At 46.2% G+C, this 17,562-nt stretch overlaps 1 protein-coding gene across 1 annotated transcript; it reads left to right on the top strand.

The window, feature by feature from the left end:
- The first annotated feature begins 5,687 nt into the window (after positions 1 to 5,687).
- Positions 5,688 to 8,642, top strand: SFRP2 (secreted frizzled related protein 2). Its single transcript, XM_074148135.1, has 3 exons — positions 5,688 to 6,180; positions 6,848 to 6,928; positions 8,338 to 8,642. Exons 1-3 carry the CDS (start codon positions 5,688 to 5,690, stop codon positions 8,640 to 8,642), a joined length of 879 nt encoding a protein of 292 aa, XP_074004236.1.
- The last annotated feature ends 8,920 nt before the right edge of the window (positions 8,643 to 17,562 follow it).

Here is a 17,562-nt window from a genome sequence, read left to right as displayed (position 1 = left end):
GTGCAATTGGAGTCCTCCAGGGCATGGTCTCTGCTATCTTTAATTGTCATCCAGCACTTAGATTAGGTAGATAATAAAGGGAGCAGTAATCGCAAACAGACATTCCGCATGAGCAAAAATGCTCACCATGACAAAAACTGTAGCCAGATATAGATGTATGTCAGATAAATTTGAAGGATCATAACTTGCTAAAGCACTAGCACGCAAATAAATCTAGATTTATATACATATATATATGTGTGTATAATACAGCATCCAAGTACCTATATTTACCATTTAATATAAGGGAAGTACAACACAACATTAAAAAGCAGAGACTTGGAATAATATTTAATAATGTTCCTATGGAAAACATTCCGAATTGGAAAAACTTGCCTGAAAATTTTTAAGATACTAAATGCAGGGAAATTACTGAGGGTATGACCACTAAAATAAAAATAAAAAACCCCAGGAAACTCCTTGTGACTTGGTTTTGTTTCCATTTGAAAGTAATCAGCCCCAGTTTGATCTTTCCCCTTCATGACATCAAACCCTGATTAAGGGTGGTCTAGAGTTTCAGTCCCCAAACGTGGCGTTTCTGGAGAAAAAGGCAGCAAGCAGAAACACAGCACATTGGAAGATCGACACCCGGGGTCACTGGGCAAAGGGAAAAACCGACATGGTGTGCACAGGCGCCACCAAGAGGTTCTTCCATGGCCCAAAGATGATATTCCCCACTGAGCAGGACCCTGCGAGCTGGAGCCACTCGCTTGCACCAGGCGTTTGCTGATGCATTTCAGGGAGCGTTGCAAATGGAAAGCAAAAAAATAAAAGCATAAATTATTTTTTTAGGGTTCCTTTCAGATCAGGGAGGGGGGAAGGAAGATATATCTACAGCACATGTAATTTTTTGACAACGGAGCTTTTAAATGTTGTGGTAACAGAAAACAAGACCTCTGCCCAGTCCTGGATCTGGAAAATGTTAAATTCCACCTTATCAGCCACCGAAACAGAGTCAGGAGGGATCTGTTGCTGCGCTGCCTCCCGTCAAAACTGGTGCAATCCTATTTTTTTCCTATCAAATACAACTGCAAGATTCAAATAGTAATAATACTTTGGTAGTGTGATGCTGGAATCTGTTTTTAAAGGTAAGCAGACATTTTCATAAGTCTTTTTTCATCATGGGGAGAAAGCCAGTTTTGTCCCGACCACTGCCATTTTATGGGCTGAAGAGAACGAGCTAAGAAGCCAGAGCTTTCTCATTCTTCTTCGATAGCACTAACCAAAGGGTGATTCCTCAAGCCCCAAGTTTATGCTTACCAAGCCCCTGAGGTCAGCTGTCCCTCACCTGCTTGGCCTGGCTACTCCCACCAGTGAGTGGCCAGTGCAGCTGGACCCCCTTCAGGGGTGAAAGCAGCATCTACCTGCTTGGGAAAGGTGGGTGCTTCGTGCTGGGAAAGGCTTGGCTGCCCCCCATGGGCGCGTGCCTCCCTCCACAAATCTCTTCTCTCAGTGTGGCTGATAACCCATCCCAGTCTTCCCATCTTCCACAGTGGAAAACCAACCTGTGGGCTGCCCGGGGGCTGAAAGCTCAGTTTTCTTCAGGAAGGGGAGGGAGGTTGTGATACAGCTTTGAATCAAGCCTCCCAGGTTACCTGGGGGAGGGAGGACTGGGGTTGGGGTCTTTTTTTCCCAGGCAGCTCATTCTCTCACGTAATTCCCAAGACTTAAGGTGATTTAAGCACTTGAAGATTAAAGGCATTTTAACAGCTTATATTGCTTTAAGCATCTAAGGTGGCTTAAACACTTATGCTACTTTCAGCGGTTTAAAGTGGCTTAACTTTCCATGCGACTTGATGAATTTAAGGGAGCTGAAAAGCCTATGCTCCCTTTAAAACAATAAAAACGTACCTTAAAACACCACTGTATTTTAAGAGTGCCATCCTCCTTGGCTCCCCCCCCTAGTCAGATCAGGCCACTCAGGACTTTATCTGGGAGGGTGCCCAGCCTCCCCACCTTTCCTAGGGGGGGTGTGCTCAGCACCCTTACCTCCCAGCTGGGATAGACATGTGCCCTGACAGGCCAGGAAGGTAACTGTACCTGGGGCAGCCTGACACACAACCTGGCTGCCCAGGTGCTCCCCAGACCCACCTTTCAGAGCCAGTCCCATCCCTCCCAAAATGCGATACAAGCAAAGCTGGGGCAGCCCAGGAAGGCAAAGCTGCAAGGTCTCCCTGACCTCAGCAGCCACCCAAGACTGCAGGGACCCGCAACATCCCCCATGGAGATGGCCCCACAATTGCCTCCTCTGCCACCCCCGTTACCCCTTGAACACACTGGCACAGACACCCAAAGTTGCTCTTCCTGCTTAGGCTTTGTTAGGCTGTTATGGTTTGAAGAATCTACAAGTTATTGTCGTTTAGACAATTATTCTATCACCCAATGACCCCTCTCCCACCTGGGAAGGGGAATCGGGAAAAACCAAGGAAACCTGAGGGTTGAAATATAAACAGATTTAATAGAATAAGACTAGATAATTAACACTAATAACACTAAAGAACCAATATTGATCCCGATACCAATATAAAATACACAAGGATTATACTCAGCCAATTCTCTCAGCAGGAAGCTGTACACTCCCAGCAGTGGACAGCAAATGTGGGATACTGCAAGCGCTACGGCTTCGGGAGGAAGGGAAAGGGCTCAGGGGTTCAGCACCAGGGCAAGAAGTTCTCAGGATGGCAGCCATCACAGAAGAGGAGAAACTCCTGAGCAAACTTTCTAATTTATATTGAATGTGACATTTATGATATGAAATAATCCTGTTGGCCAGCTTGGGTCAAGTGCCCTGTTCTCACTCCTCATCCCCACACCTGGTGAGCTCAAAAACACTGACACCTTGGAACCCACATACCATAGCTGGCTAGAAAGTAAATATTTTCACAAATTCAGAACTAGAGTCTTCTAAAAGCGCAGTTTTCCCAAGCGTTAGAGGAGACCTTACTGAAAAGCAAAATTACTGAAAAATAAATTAATCCTGTGTTGCTCAAACCAGGACATGGACTTTGAGCATTCTGCATGAAAATCATCGGGCCACTGGTTTCCTGCCTGCAGCAGCCGCTCCACGCATCTCACACACCACCTCACGTCGGTATTCGGGCCCTGCTAAACCACAAGGACTGTAAACGGCATTCCGGTCCACAGGCCAGGAGAGCCATACCTGGGTCTGCAGCAAAGGAGCATCAATGGCAGCCTCCCACTCCAGCACTTTCCCCGGCCAAGGGATGAGAGCAAGGGCACTCATGATTGCTTGGGGCTGCAGGCTTAGGCTGGTTTTGTTTACATGATCTCAGATCGTTTCAAATTTATAGTAAATGAGTTCGCCAAGAGTGATTAAAAATGGAAGTAGTAAGGTCTCATAAAGTCTTGTTTCAAATCAAAGCTTAATCCAGGAAAAACAGTGTGTTTTTCCTCCTTATTTCCTGTGGGCTGGAAACAAACAAGCAAACATTTCTGGTGAAAAAAATGAACAGATTTCTGTTGGAAGTGTCTCGTGCTCCACCACAGAAAGTGGTTATTATCTCTAGCCTGTTCAGATTTGGGTCCTTGCTTCCACACACAACAGCCAGCTGGGTCTGTGGAAAGCAGTGTACGGGGCTACCGGCAATTTGTGGAGCGGGCAAATTGTCTTCTGATCATGCTGAGATCCACCTGAAGGGATGTCAGTCACTCCAAAAAATGAGAAGCAGTGAAAAAAGGAGAGAGAAAAACAAACCCCAAGCTTGTCAATTTTACAAAGACCTGATGAATAGCCTGGCCATTCAGGGTAAGAGCAAACATGCTGGTAGGTCCCCTTCCACTGAAGAGGAGTTTGGGGACAGAGGCCAGTAGGACCAGCACTGGGAGCTGGAAGTGACATCTCCTGCAAGTGGCAACAGCTACAGCCTCTGGCAATTCTCAGCACTTAGCAAAACGGGCTGAAAATGGGCACCATAAGTCATCAGAGGGGCTCAATGCCATGGAAGCTGACTGAGGCCAAGAGCTTACAGATTTATTGTTTAAAGGAATGAGTTGGACACAGATAATAAATGGCAAGAATATGAGGAGCTGTAAGAAATAAACTACTTTTAAGCCCTTCCACAAGTGATATTAGACATTCAGGACATTTATTTTCCAGGTATGAAACAACTTCAAGTAACAGATAAGCTAGCCTGCAGGGAGATTACATCCATCAGCATGACCGACTGGAAAAGATCCCGAAACCTCCTCTGAAGGAGCTGGCACTGGCTTCAATGTGTGACAACAACCCGCCTGAACTGGCCAGCACTGTGGCCACTCCAGCACCACAGCTCGGTGCCTTCCCCGGGGGGATGCTGCAGGTCCCATCACTTTCCTACACCACAAGCAGCAACATGGACTTCTGGGAAACCCAGTCTGGACACTAGCCATACAAGGATCCCGCAATTTACAAAAGTCATCATGGCTAAGGCTAGCTTCCCATAAAACATCTCTATAAGGAGATATATTCAGTAGCTGATTAATGAATGTGGTTTACCACAAAATGATACTACACAGGCCTACTCTTCAATAATAATCTCATAAATAATATTACTAAAAATCCAAGAAATATCCAAATTGCACTGAAGCTGTGTTGTGATCCCAGCGCCTTGCCTGTTGTTTTCCCCTTTGTGGTAAATCAACACAAACATAATTCTTTAAGGGAGTTTCTAGGTGAAGACAGGGGCAAAGGGAAAGGGACATGCCTGTGCTGCGCAGAGCCAGGCCCACGCTTTTACCCTTAGAAAAACGTGCCAGGTGACGGGATTTCAAAAACATTTGGATGCTCCCACCCGGGGAAAACCCCATTTGGGCTTCGGGGGCCATCCGGGGTCTGTAGGGCCGGGGTCCACCACAGCCCCCCGCTCCTCGCAGGGGAGGAGGGCCCCACAGGGCAGGCCCCGGCGGCTGGGGGCTGCCGAGCCAGAGGGGTCCAGGGAGAGCCGACAGCCCCCAGCCGCTGCCTGCGGCTCCAGCGCCGGGCTGAGCCCTGCCAGCATCGCGGGGAGGGGGCGGAGGTGCCAGACACCCCCCGGGGGCTGAGGGAACAGACAGCCTCGCCCCCTGCTTGGGGAACCGGCCCCGCCACATCGTGCATCCGCTGGCAGAGGAAGCACCAAAAGTGGGCGGGGGGGGGGGGGGTCGCGGGGAGAGGGGGGTCCCGCCGCTTGGCAGTAGCTGTGTTAGCGGCTGAGCTCACCTCCAGCTACCCGCGGCCCGAGAACGGCCGCTCTCCCCCAGCCCGGCCGGGGAGCTCCTCGGACTTTCGTGGTTCTTTGTTCGCGGGGATCTTTCCCCCCTTCCCCGTGCTCGCACGGTAACGTTTCTTGCAAGGATTTCCTGCCAAAAGACAATCCCCCTGAGCCAAAGCAGACCGAGAAAGTAGTGACCAATCCTTTCTGGATGGCTGTCACCAGGCTCCTCCCAGCCCCCGCTCCCCCTGCCATTTGCATACAAAAAAATCCAGAAAACTCCCGTTTGCCCCCGCATCTCGCTCAGACCCTCCGTCCCCGTCTGGCAGGCAGGAGCCCGGGCTGGGGGACGCTGCCTGCGGCTGAGGGCAGCCGCCCGCTCCGCGCCCCGCCACCCCGGCCCCCCAAGCCTTTCGCCAGCCCCCTCCCGCTCCCCTTTTCCTCCTCCGCGCCCCCAAAATGCAGCGCCGCTTCTGCACCCTGCTCCTGCTGGCGTCCCAGTGCATGGGCTCGGCCGCCGGGCTCTTCCCCTTCGGGGAGCCCGACTTCTCCTACAAGCGCTCCAACTGCAAGCCCATCCCCGCCCCGATGCTGCTGTGCCGGGGCATCGAGTACCAGAGCATGCGGCTGCCCAACCTGCTGGGGCATGAGACGGTGCAGGAGGTGCTGGAGCAGGCCTCCACCTGGATCCCGCTAGTGCAGAAACAGTGCCACCCCGACACCAGGAAGTTCCTCTGCTCCCTCTTCGCCCCCGTCTGCATCGACGACCTGGACGAGATCATCCAGCCCTGCCACTCGCTCTGCGAGGAGGTGAAGGAGAGCTGCGCCCCGGTGATGTCCGCCTTCGGCTTCCCCTGGCCCGACATGCTGGACTGCAGCCGCTTCCCCAAGGACAACGACCTCTGCATCCCGCTGGCCAGCAGCGACCACATCCTCCCGGTCACCAGGGAAGGTAAGAGGGACCGTCAGGCTGCCGCCGGGGACGGCAGCACCTGACCCCCGATGAGCGCCCCCCCGCCCTCCGACTGCAGGATCCCTCCCCAGCTTTCTGCAGGGGACCGGAGGCGTCTCCCGCCCGTTGCAGCATAGGGGGGAACTGAGGAAATGGGTCGCGGATCAGGAGGCTTTCCCGAAGGGACCGGGGAAACGGCAGGCACCGTCGGGGAACTGGCACTGGCCCGCAGACCCCGGCCTTTGCCCGTCCCCATCCCCAAAGGCAAAGTCCGGGACCCCGGACTCGAGCGGCGGGGCTGCCAAGGAGACATCCTCCCTTGGCAAAGATCATCGCTGAAGCGGGGGGTTCGGGTGTTTTGTGTGTCGTGTCCCCCCCCCCCCCCTTTACTCTTTCCCCCGTTATAAAAAAAACACCCACCTTTTGGTTTAGGTGTGACCTTAAAAGCACACCGCGCCCCCTCTCCCCCCCCCCCCCTCCAGCGGGTCTGCAGCGAGGTAAGGCGCGTCAAAGTGCTCGGGCAGCGGCGGGGGGAGAGGAGGGGAGAAGGCGCAGGGCGAGTCCGTCCATGGAGGGGTGGAAAACCGGCGTGTCCCGAAGGGTTCCCAACGCCACCTGCTGTTCCCTTCTCCCCGAGCCTGACGGGGACTGTCCCTTGCGTTTCCAGCACCCAAGGTCTGCGATGCCTGCAAGAACAAAAACGAGGACGATAACGACATTGTGGAAAACCTCTGCAAAAATGACTTTGGTAAGTGGAAGCAGAGCCCCCTCCGTTGAAACTCGAGAGTTGAGGATCAGGTAAAAAAAGTCCCAGTGGAGTCAGAGAGAGATGTGCCTGAATAAAGGCAGGGCTTTGTCTCATCTGCAGATGGACCCGTCTGATCATCGGGTCATGAAACAAAATTGCACCTCAGAATAAGAAGTGGCCCTTTTTACAGTCCCTTTTCTGTTTGCTGTTTCAAAGTAGTGCTCTTTTATGTAGATGTTGCTGGAAAGTCGAATAGAAAGTAAAATGGGGGGGAAAAAAAAAAAAAAAGATAATCTTTCATCCAGACTATTGCCTGGGGAGAAGTAGAGCAAAGCTTCATTTAGACATATGAGATAGAGCCGCATGACCAATCTCATGTATGGTAAGAAAGACTCTCTCCACAGATTAAGAATGAAGCTCTATATATCATTTGACAGAGAAGGTAATGCACAGACAATTGGGGATATAAACTTAATGGGAAGATCTGGGGTTAGAAGAGGACAAGAAAGCCCCTTCGACACAGACAACTGAACGGCACATTATCCACACATTAGCATTTCAAGAGAAAAAGGGAATAAGGAGGGGAATCCTTTTATAATAGGTCAATGTTTATACCTGGAAACATATTTGTAGTATAAATATCTACAACAATGGAAAAGTCTTTCTTAAAAATAAATAAATCCACCACCCAAAACCTGAAACCATGACTGTGGGACATAATTGCTAAAACAACCAATAGCTTTGGCCTGGCACATTGCACTCAGATAAATCCTCCTAAAGCTAAACATGCCCCACAGATTCTTACAGAGCCCTTTACCAAATCGAATGCAGCTGTTGGACCAATTTGCCCTCTATGGGATCTATTCTTTCAAAAAAACAATGCATGTGAAATATCATTTCCTTACAGGTTTGCCTAAAATCCTCTCCAGCCTAATAAATTAAGTTTAGAAGTTTTCAGCCGCAGCAGAGATCAGGTTTCAGATTAGGTCTAGGTACTCGCCTCCCCACCTCCCCTTCAAACTCCAGTTTCAGGAAGACTTGTCTTCTCCCAGCAAAAAAATGGAGCACTGCTTAATGTAGCAAACCTGCCCTCTCTCTGTTTGCAAACAGGAGAAAAGCCTGAGAAAATATTAATTTAGAAAGGAAGGAAAAAGAGGGGGCGGGGCAAGAGGAGAAATGAAACCCCCAAAACCTCAACCCTAAGGTTGATTCAAACTGGAATGACTTGCATGCCCTTTGTGGCTTTAGAAATGGAGCCACCTGCTGCCTCTTCTGTCAGCCCTGACAGTTTAATTAGCAATAGAGCACCTCCCTCCCCAGGTCCTCTTTATGTGCACTAATGGGAAAAAACCTCTCAATCTCTCTCCCTCTCTCCCTCATCCCACTTCCCCCTCCCCTCGCTCTATTAGCCTTGAAGATAAAAGTGAAGGAGATTGCCTACATCAATGGGGATACCAAGATCACCCCCGAAACAAAGAGTAAGACCATCTACAAGCTGAATGGGCTCACAGAAAGGGATCTAAGGAAGATCGTGCTCTGGCTCAAAGGTGGCCTCCAGTGTACCTGCGACGAGATGAATGACATCAACGTCCCCTACTTGGTGATGGGGCAAAAGCAAGCTGGGGAACTGGTGATCACCTCGCTGAAGCGGTGGCAGAAAGGGCAGCGGGCTTTCAAGCGGTTCTCCCGCAGCATCCGCAAACTGCAGTGTTAGTGGCTTCGGCTCTGGCCGCCTCCAGCAGCTGCCTCTGTCCCGAGCTCTCCGGGCCTCCTGCACCTTCTTGCTTCGGCCCCTCTGAGCCTCGAGATGCCACGGGCACAAGACATGGTGACCGCTCTCCAAGAGGGGAGGGAGCCCTCCGTTTTTGTACATAGGTTAAAATGTAATAAAAAAAAAAAAATCATAACTATTTTTGGGAAGTATTAAAGTATCTCACTTAAAGCTTTTTTTTTTTTTTATGGTTGCAAACGTGACTTTGGTCTGAGGTTTTTCCCTCTTCATTTTGGTAATGCTGGTTCATTTATATTGCTGCTTCTCTGTATACATGCATGTTTGTTGTGCAGAAGTAGGAGATGCAGAGAAAGACAGCCACGCGTGCAACTGGCCTGTCACAGTGGGTACGACTCTTTCACCGAAGTGAAATGGCTTGCCACCTATATTAACGCTATAAAGGTCATGTTACGACTCTTGCATGTGATACATAGGCACCAGTAAGAACATATTAACCATTCTCACATTTTATTTTCCACAAGTCTGAGCCCTTCTCTTGCAGAAGAAATGAACAAGTTTTGGAGCTGGTTGATCTGAATGCAACTTTTTTTTTTATTATTTTGCAAATTAAACCATCTATAGCTGTAATATACCTAGTGGTTAACCTGAAAGAGTTGTAAAATATTGCTTTAATTAACCTTGTAAATACTCCAGATAAATGTTATATTCTTGTATATAAACTTTACATCATAGTTTACCCATTGTCTTGGTCTGTATTCACTTTAATCTGTTTTGGGAGAACTGGGAGAAAGCCATCCAACTGGGCTTTGTCATGGCAAAGCAAAACTTGGCCTTCCGCCCCACGTGGCCAGCAGAGAAGTACAAGGAAGCAACTAGTGCTGCAATCAGAAAAAACATAGTGGACCTCACTTCCCCAAAGATGAACCCACAAGACATGGGACTGAGGTTCAGTCAACTCATTTTAACGTGTCTGTTGAGCTTTTCAAGATGAAGAGTTTTCTGTGGCTCCTTGGTTCAACCGTCTGCATTTTCATCTCATAAGACTGCTTTTTGCTGATGTGGAATTGCAGTGAGACCATTTGTTTAAATATCAAATCCATTTACCCATTTCTTACAGCTGAAAAAGACATCTAAGGAGTGCAAAAGTAGACAAAAAAGTCTCATTTGCAACTAGCAATTCAGAATAATGGTAGAGCAAGGCATGTTTTGTGTGTATGTACACTCACTATTCTTACCGAGAAAGAAAATAAAACCTACCTAATAGTGTAACTAGAGGAATGGTTTTCAGCATTTTTCTTACAAATGTTTTCTGATGAAGAGCATTACATGCTAGAATTTTATTGTATTCATCCTGAAAAAGAATCTTGCTTCCCAGTTGTCACACATAAAACATTCCTCTTAGCTTCACTGAGAGGATGAACAGTCCAATATTCCCAAGGACAACATTTTATACTAACCATTCACAGACATGCAAGTCCAAGTTGGAATGCAAGTCCAACACTAGATTATTTTTTTATGTAAAAAAATTATATTAATATCATATATTTAATGTGATTTTTTTCCAACATCAGGATAAAAAAAAGATAAAATCTAAAGATCCAACATGTTAAATTTGTCCTAGAAAAATAATTGTTTGCCCTCTCACAGTCTTAATGCACTCACAACAACAGCAGAACTCTGAATAAGCAAAAAAAAAAAAAAAAAGTCCTCACAAATACCCTCAAAGTAATAAATAATAACAATAATAATGAACAGCAACCAAACAAAAAGCCTCATTCCAAACTGGCTCTTTAATGTCATTAAAACTTTTCTTCAGAACGGACCTGGCTTCCCAGGAAACAGTTTTGAGATTTTCATGCTATGATGCAATTATTTTAATACGGGCTTTTAATATGACACTTTTAAGAAAAAGTGTCCATCACTTTATAGAGCCATCAGCATCCAGATGTCACATTGCTCTACCCATCTTGCTCAGCATATAATGTAATAGCTGTCCCTAAACAGCCTTGGTTTTAGAGCGAATGAGCTCACAGATGAAGAGTTGGCTGAAGATGAACTGCAGAAAATGGGCTTGTGCTGCCTGGTGGAGGAAAGCACTTCAAAGAGGCAGTCGTTGCAGTGCAGTCTCTGGGGACCAAAAATGAACAGCCAGGACTGCTCCACTCAGACTGCCTTACAGATACTAAGTCCTCCTACAGCAACCATAAAATTATCTTAATTGGGCTGTTCTAGAAGGCAGCAGCACTGATGCTGATGAGGACAGACAGGTCACAAGTTACTTGCTCAGGGGTCATGTTAAGGCCAAGACTACAGAATAGATTTTTGCCAAATCACTTAGATGTATGAAGACACATTACCAATGACCAACATCACTGTGTCTTAAAAAAAACCCCAAACATTCCCCTTGCTCCATCACAAAATAGACACTGTTACCCCAGCAAAATCCTGTTCCAGTCAGGATAGATTCAGGAAAAAAAGAAGAAAGTAGACTGGCAAACATTCAATTTTACTAGAATAATCAGCGTCCTGGATTAAGAGCATCCTGCCGTACAGCATACCCCTACTGACAAAGCCTTCTGCATATGGCCCTGGGCTGAACCACTGGGACTATCTACCCTCGGGGTGAATTGGCAGAGGCAGGATTACCTTTCAGATAATCAGGATTTAGGCAAATGTGAAGAGTAATAAGACTCATGTTTTCCCAGTTTAGTTCCATCACCTTTTTCTAACAGCATCATATTAAAAGGTGGGTCATATGCACCTCACCAGGGAGAAGGAGTATCTGTTTCCAGTGGTGTACAACCCAGACATTAAAAAGTATTCAACGGAAAATTAGGATTCTAAAGTAACAGCCTGAGGAAACTTCATCTCTCAGATGCTGGCAAAGAAGTAAACACATACATTTTTCACATTGTTATTCTTACTTGCTCAACAATAACTGAAAATCTTCGACTGTGCCAGGCAAAAAGTGAACCAAACATGCCAAAAATTAACTGAGCCCATTACTTCTGATCAGTGTGTCACACATACTTCAAACTTTATTACCTGGTATGGTATGGTTCAGTTCTAGCAGAATTTTTTTTTTTTTTTGCAATTGATGAAAAAGGCAACCCGCTGTTGCATTTTTCAGACACTTTTTGTCTTCTTCTAATTAAAACAACATTGTTAGGCAGCCAATTATGTGGCTCCCATTGTATTTGCTTTCACAAAAAACTATAAAAGCAGCTGACTACAATGGATTAGTTTAAGAACAATAATAATGATACTTGACATTTATACAGAAGTTTCCATTTAAGTTTCTCAGACTGCCTTCACAAAAATAGGCATTAATATCCCTATTTTGCAGATCAGGAAAATGAGGCATAGTGAAATGAAATAACTCATTCAAAACCACCCAGCAAGTCCTTTACAGTCATGAAAAGCAGCATATTTTTTGTCTCCACGTTTTATGCTCTAATCATTAGACCACAGCAATCAGAATGGTGTGTAATCAAGGCAGCACTTTGATTATAATTCGAAAGCATAATAGCAACCAAGGCTCCCTCCAACAACATTTTTCACCCCTCAGTGTGTAAAAAAAATGACTGCCCAAATTCAAATTTAAAACCCATCAGCAATATTCCTCACAGTCTTTTCCTTTCTTCCTTATTTATCGTTCTCTCTATCCTTTAATTACTTCTTAATCCTTTCCTTTCTCCCTCACTTCTCATTCACTTCAGTCACCCACAGAGAAGCCACTCAGCCCCTCTCTCACCCCTCTCATACAGAGACTTTCGCCCTTGGTATGGTTTATTAAAGAACTCATGCAGTCTACACACAAGCCACAAAAATCCTAATGACCAGCTTAAGACATAAAAAGACCCATGCGGGAAATTCAGTGAGAGGCATTTAAATTTAATTAATGATTTTCTGCGAGGACAGGAGGGTGGTTAGATGCCACAAGGAGCACCACAGACACATGCTGGTCGCCTCAGGCATGGCCACTATTTCCATTCTGCAGCAGGAGAATGTAAGGTTATTTAAAGAATATAACGAGTACGAAGAACACACAGATAAAGCACACCTTCCCTTGCATGGCCAGGTCTCAAGCACATCTCAGCCCCATTGTTATAACCCTGTGTTCCCCCACTGGGGCCATGGTGCACCTCTCTCAACTGTCTTCCAGACGTCTCACTACCTCTCTTCAGCTGTCAAGGGCATCAGCCAAGAGCAGAGCCACCATGGCTCAAGAACCGACCGTCTCAGTGTGCCCCAGGTGCCTGCCTGGGGAATGAGTGACCCCTATGCAGCCGGTAGGGCAGCCCCATTTTTGTTGCTTCTGCGGCCAGCTGCCACCCTCACCAAAGCCCTATGAGCCCTTGTGATATGCCCACAGTTGGCAATGCCAGAGGAAGGGCGATGGATTCATTGCTACCAGAGCACTGGGCGGCCTTCCTTCAGTCAAGCAGCCCAGGATTTTGTTGTCGGAGCCAGAAGTTCTTATTTCTGGGCTTCAGAGACATGCCTGTATGATTTATCTAGAAGTTGCTTTCTTATCAGCAGATGTAGGTTCAGTACAGCCTGACTGTCTGATGAAACAACCACAGGAATGGATCTTGTTTGCCTCTGTATGAAGAGGAAAGTGCAAGATATTCACATCACAGGAATCCAAGACCCCAAGCTGTCTTACAAACATAAATTAGCCAACGCTATATCCCTTTGGAGTGAATTTAATAGGGTAACATTTTCCAAACGCATCAACCCCCTTCAGGGTGAGTCGTGGGCTCCTAAATCACCTAGATGCCTTGGAAAATATTAGCCACTATCCCCCAGCAGAGTTAAAGCCAGTTGGCCGAGGTCAGCCAGCAAGCCTGTCACCCAGCCAGGAGGAACACCTCAGCAATCAGCCAGCCAGCCCATTGCTCTCATGACTGATCAAAATAACCAACCAACACAGAAAGCTGCACTGTGAAGCAGCTGATGGAGCAAACTTCAAAACCAATTACTGCAGACACAGAGAAGCTGTCCGGCCAGAAAGACCAGCGCAAGTTAGGAGGCATGCTCAATGTCTCACAGAACAGACACAAGAAAGAGCATATACAGCTTCTGAGACCCACGATGAGGCAATACTATTAACACACCGCTTTCAAAACCCAAAGAATGCAGAACATCCTTTTGGAGTAATTTTCAATCCACAAAGACGATGCTAAAATCATGGAGTATTTTCTGTTTGGACACAACAGGTTGCCATTAGAGTCACAGCCCAAACTAGCAGCAACTTGCTGACTTAGGAGTGATCTGAAAGGGTAGCAGAAATGCTAATTTAAGCACACTTTCAACTTTCCAGGTCTTTGTTTTCAGAGCTTAACCCTGGCAGTCTTCATTAGACATTAAACTTTCCATATGGAGCTACTACTGAAGAACAATTTACGAGTGTTCCATTGATACCTGCTTTTATCAGGCAAAAGATAACTAATCCTTCCCTGGCAATTTCCCTGCATTGTTAGTTTGCTTGAAATCCCTAACATTGTCTGATTGCCTTTTTTGTTATGTGAATCTCCAGCCATGCACAATAGTGAACCCTGGCTGCTTACACACTGAGACAGGTGCTTTAGTGGCTGCAGGGCTCACATCATTAAGCACACACAGAGCTATTAATCATTTCAGTTTACTCTGAGGCACAAACCTGAATTAAGTCGGGCCACTTTCCTAAGCAAAACAATAGCTTAATTGTAATAGGCAAGGCAAAAGAGTTTTGAGAGGTAGAGTTTCAGAAACTAGAGCAACTCCCCCTCAAAAAATAATCAGGCAAGACAAGAAAACACACTGTAATTTAAGAATTGGGCGTCGGGGGGAGGCAAAAATTTGTTTTCAACAAGGGATGAAAATTATTTTGAAGATAATCTTATAGCCTCACACAGCCCCTTCATTTCCTTCAGATGCTGGATTCTTTAATATGGGAAAAAATTTCAGTACTCTTATTTACATTCTGTGAACTGTAACACTAGTCATCTCAGTGATATGAACGGTGGATTTTTTTTTCACACAATGGGGATTTTTAAATAGAGCATGGGTTTTCAAAAGAGTCTATGAAACTAAAGCATAAGGTCAATTTCCAAAGTATTCCTAGGTTTTTAAGTAACTTCTACAACAAAACATGAAAAATTAACTTCGGTGGAAGCAACATAAGAAGGCATATTTTAAATCCTGCTAGATGCTTAGAGATGCTTATCAGTTGCTTGAGGTACCCTCATACATTTAAACATTTGGCTGCAACACATATATCCTTAGAGAGTTTAATGTATCTGGTGCCCAGGGATTTTGGAACGGGATCTAGACTGTTGAAAATATTAGCAGGTAGTAGTATCATAATTTGTCCCACACATGCGAAATGTTAAAATTGTCTTAACCCTTTTGTTCCATCATTTGACTAGAATATATGACTTTACTGGGAGAGCTCTGGAATTCTAAAGCTAGCTCTACCTTCACGAGGAAACACTGCATGGAAATTAGTTCCTTGATCCAGAACTGAGCCTTAGAAATCTTGCTGGAAGAATTAGCTTCCCTCTCAACTTGGTACTACTACATTAAGTAGATGAATAAGAAAAGATTTGTTTCAAACACTGCTTTCTACAACAAAATAGAGCAGGAAAGTATATTAACTTTTAAAACATGCCTGGCTACTGCTGCAACTAAGTAGCACATAACAAGAATTGTATTGTGTCCAGTTTTGGGCACCTCAATACAAGAGAGATACCGAGGTGCTGGAGCGGGTGCAGAGGAGGGCAACGAAGCTGGTGAAGGGCCTGGAAAACAAATCATATGAAGAGCGGTTGAAGGAGCTGGGACTGTTTAGTATGAGGAAGAGGAGGCTGAGGGGAGACCTCATCACTCTCTACAACTACTTGAAAGGACACTGTAGAGAGGGTGGTGCTGGTCTCTTCTCACAGGTAATTAATGACAGAACAAGAGGGAATGGCTTCAAGCTCCAGCAGGGTAGGTTTAGACTGAACATTAGGAAAGAATTTTTCACAGAAAGAGTGGTCAGGCATTGGAATAGGCTGCCCAGGGAGGTGGTTGAGTCACCATCCCTGGATGTGTTTAAGAGACGTTTAGATGTGGTGTTGGGGGATATGATATAGGGAAGAACTTTGTAGTGTAGGGTAGATGGTTGGACTCGATGATCCTAAGGGTCTCTTCCAACCTGGATGATTCTGTGATTCTATGATTCTAAGAAGGAGTATTATAAAAGTCAGCAATATAGTTACATATATATAGTTATAGTTAATAAAGGGTCTATTATTTCATGAGATTTCTCAAAATGGAAGGTGGAAGAGACATTGCATTTTCTCCCATAAGAAACTCAAAAGGATCATTAGAGACATCTAGAACATGGATTACAATATAGTCCAACTCCTATGCTAGTAGAGTGCCACAACCTAGCTTAGGGTGAAGTTCACCTAACAATAACTACACTTAATGTGTGCATATTGTATCTAAATTTGAGCTGCTCCATGGAGGCTCCATTTTGTTGACCACCCAGCTGTTTGCTCCCACCACCTTCCTCAAGGCAGAGGTGCCAATCACACAAAGGAACAGTGTGTCAGCTCAGCTCTTTTACCCAACCCCAAACCAGCCCTGAGTAAGAACAGCTAAATACGGCGAGTGGTTTGTGGAGAGTTCAGCAGCTGAGCAGAAGACCCACCTAGTCCCACAGCTGCACCATCCGATGCATGGGGAGGGGGTGACACAGGTGGCAAGGTAGCTCACACAAACTGCACCCTGAAAACAGGCCCTCAGCCCAGACATTTGCAAAGAAGCAGGTATGTTACAGCAGGCCCAGTCTCGATTTGCTGCTGTGGGTCGCCCAGCACCAAGTAGAGTTGCTGGGATGGTGAGGGCTACGAAGAGCTTGCACTATCAACTTTGTCTCTGTGTAGCCTGTCCCTGCAGCACATATAGGGGTCCCCTGGGGATCTGCCCCTCATAGCAGGCAAGGAGCAAGGGCTAGTGTGCTGCTCCAGCTCTATGAGCTCCCACAGGGCAGGAGAGCAGCAGGCTGGACCCCTTCGGATGGCAGCCTTATGACCATCTGCAAGGCAGGGCTCAGTACAGCTTGTATGTTGGATGAGAAAAATACACCTTTCAGCCTTACAGCAAGCACCCGAGGCCCAGGTTTGTTGTATTAGCCATCTGGGCTCTCCTCCTGCTTGCCTGTCTCCCACACTCATTCTATCTTTGATCCTCTCAAGGAGAAAAAGGATCTAGAAGAGCTTGTGGAAAACTTTACACACAGCAGCACTCGAGAAAGAGATAAGAAGAAGGTGCTGGTGAATAATGTAATGGCATAATCTACTTCAGTGGGAGATTCTCAACTGGCTGATGTATTCCATTTCTGACACGCTACTGAAAGGACGGTGCAGAAACGGAGCTTTAAGAAAGCAAAGAGGACAAGATTTGCCAGGGAATTTGGTACCAACACACATCCTAGGTAGACTTTATGAAGTGTGAAATGATGGCCTAGAGCTGGTCTTGGAGAAAATCAGCAGTAAAATTCCATATACATTAATAGCAGAGTAAATCCAGTATTGACTACTTTTGAAAAGTCTGACTCCTTAACAGTACTTTCCAAATGTCATGCTATATATAAATTAAGGACACCAACAATTCAGAACAGCCACTCCTGCTCAAACTCCAATTAGAAGAGAAGCACTTTGAATAAATTTAATGGAGCCCTGCTGAAGCCATTGCTCTAAAATAGTATTAATGCAATAGCTGACTAAGTCTGAATAAAACATACACTGGTATATAAATGCAACAGAAGAAGCTATCTGGAAGCAAAGAACAGCAACCCTGACTGCCACTGGTTCAGCACATAAAGAGGTGGACAAGTGACTGTGGTCAGGATGAAGTCATCCTCACC

Source organism: Numenius arquata, chromosome 5 (genome assembly GCF_964106895.1).
Source record: "Numenius arquata chromosome 5, bNumArq3.hap1.1, whole genome shotgun sequence".
NCBI classification, from domain to species: Eukaryota; Metazoa; Chordata; class Aves; order Charadriiformes; family Scolopacidae; genus Numenius; species Numenius arquata.
The sequence above is the reverse complement of the archived record's forward strand: the minus strand, read 5'-3'. Positions and strand labels throughout refer to the sequence as shown.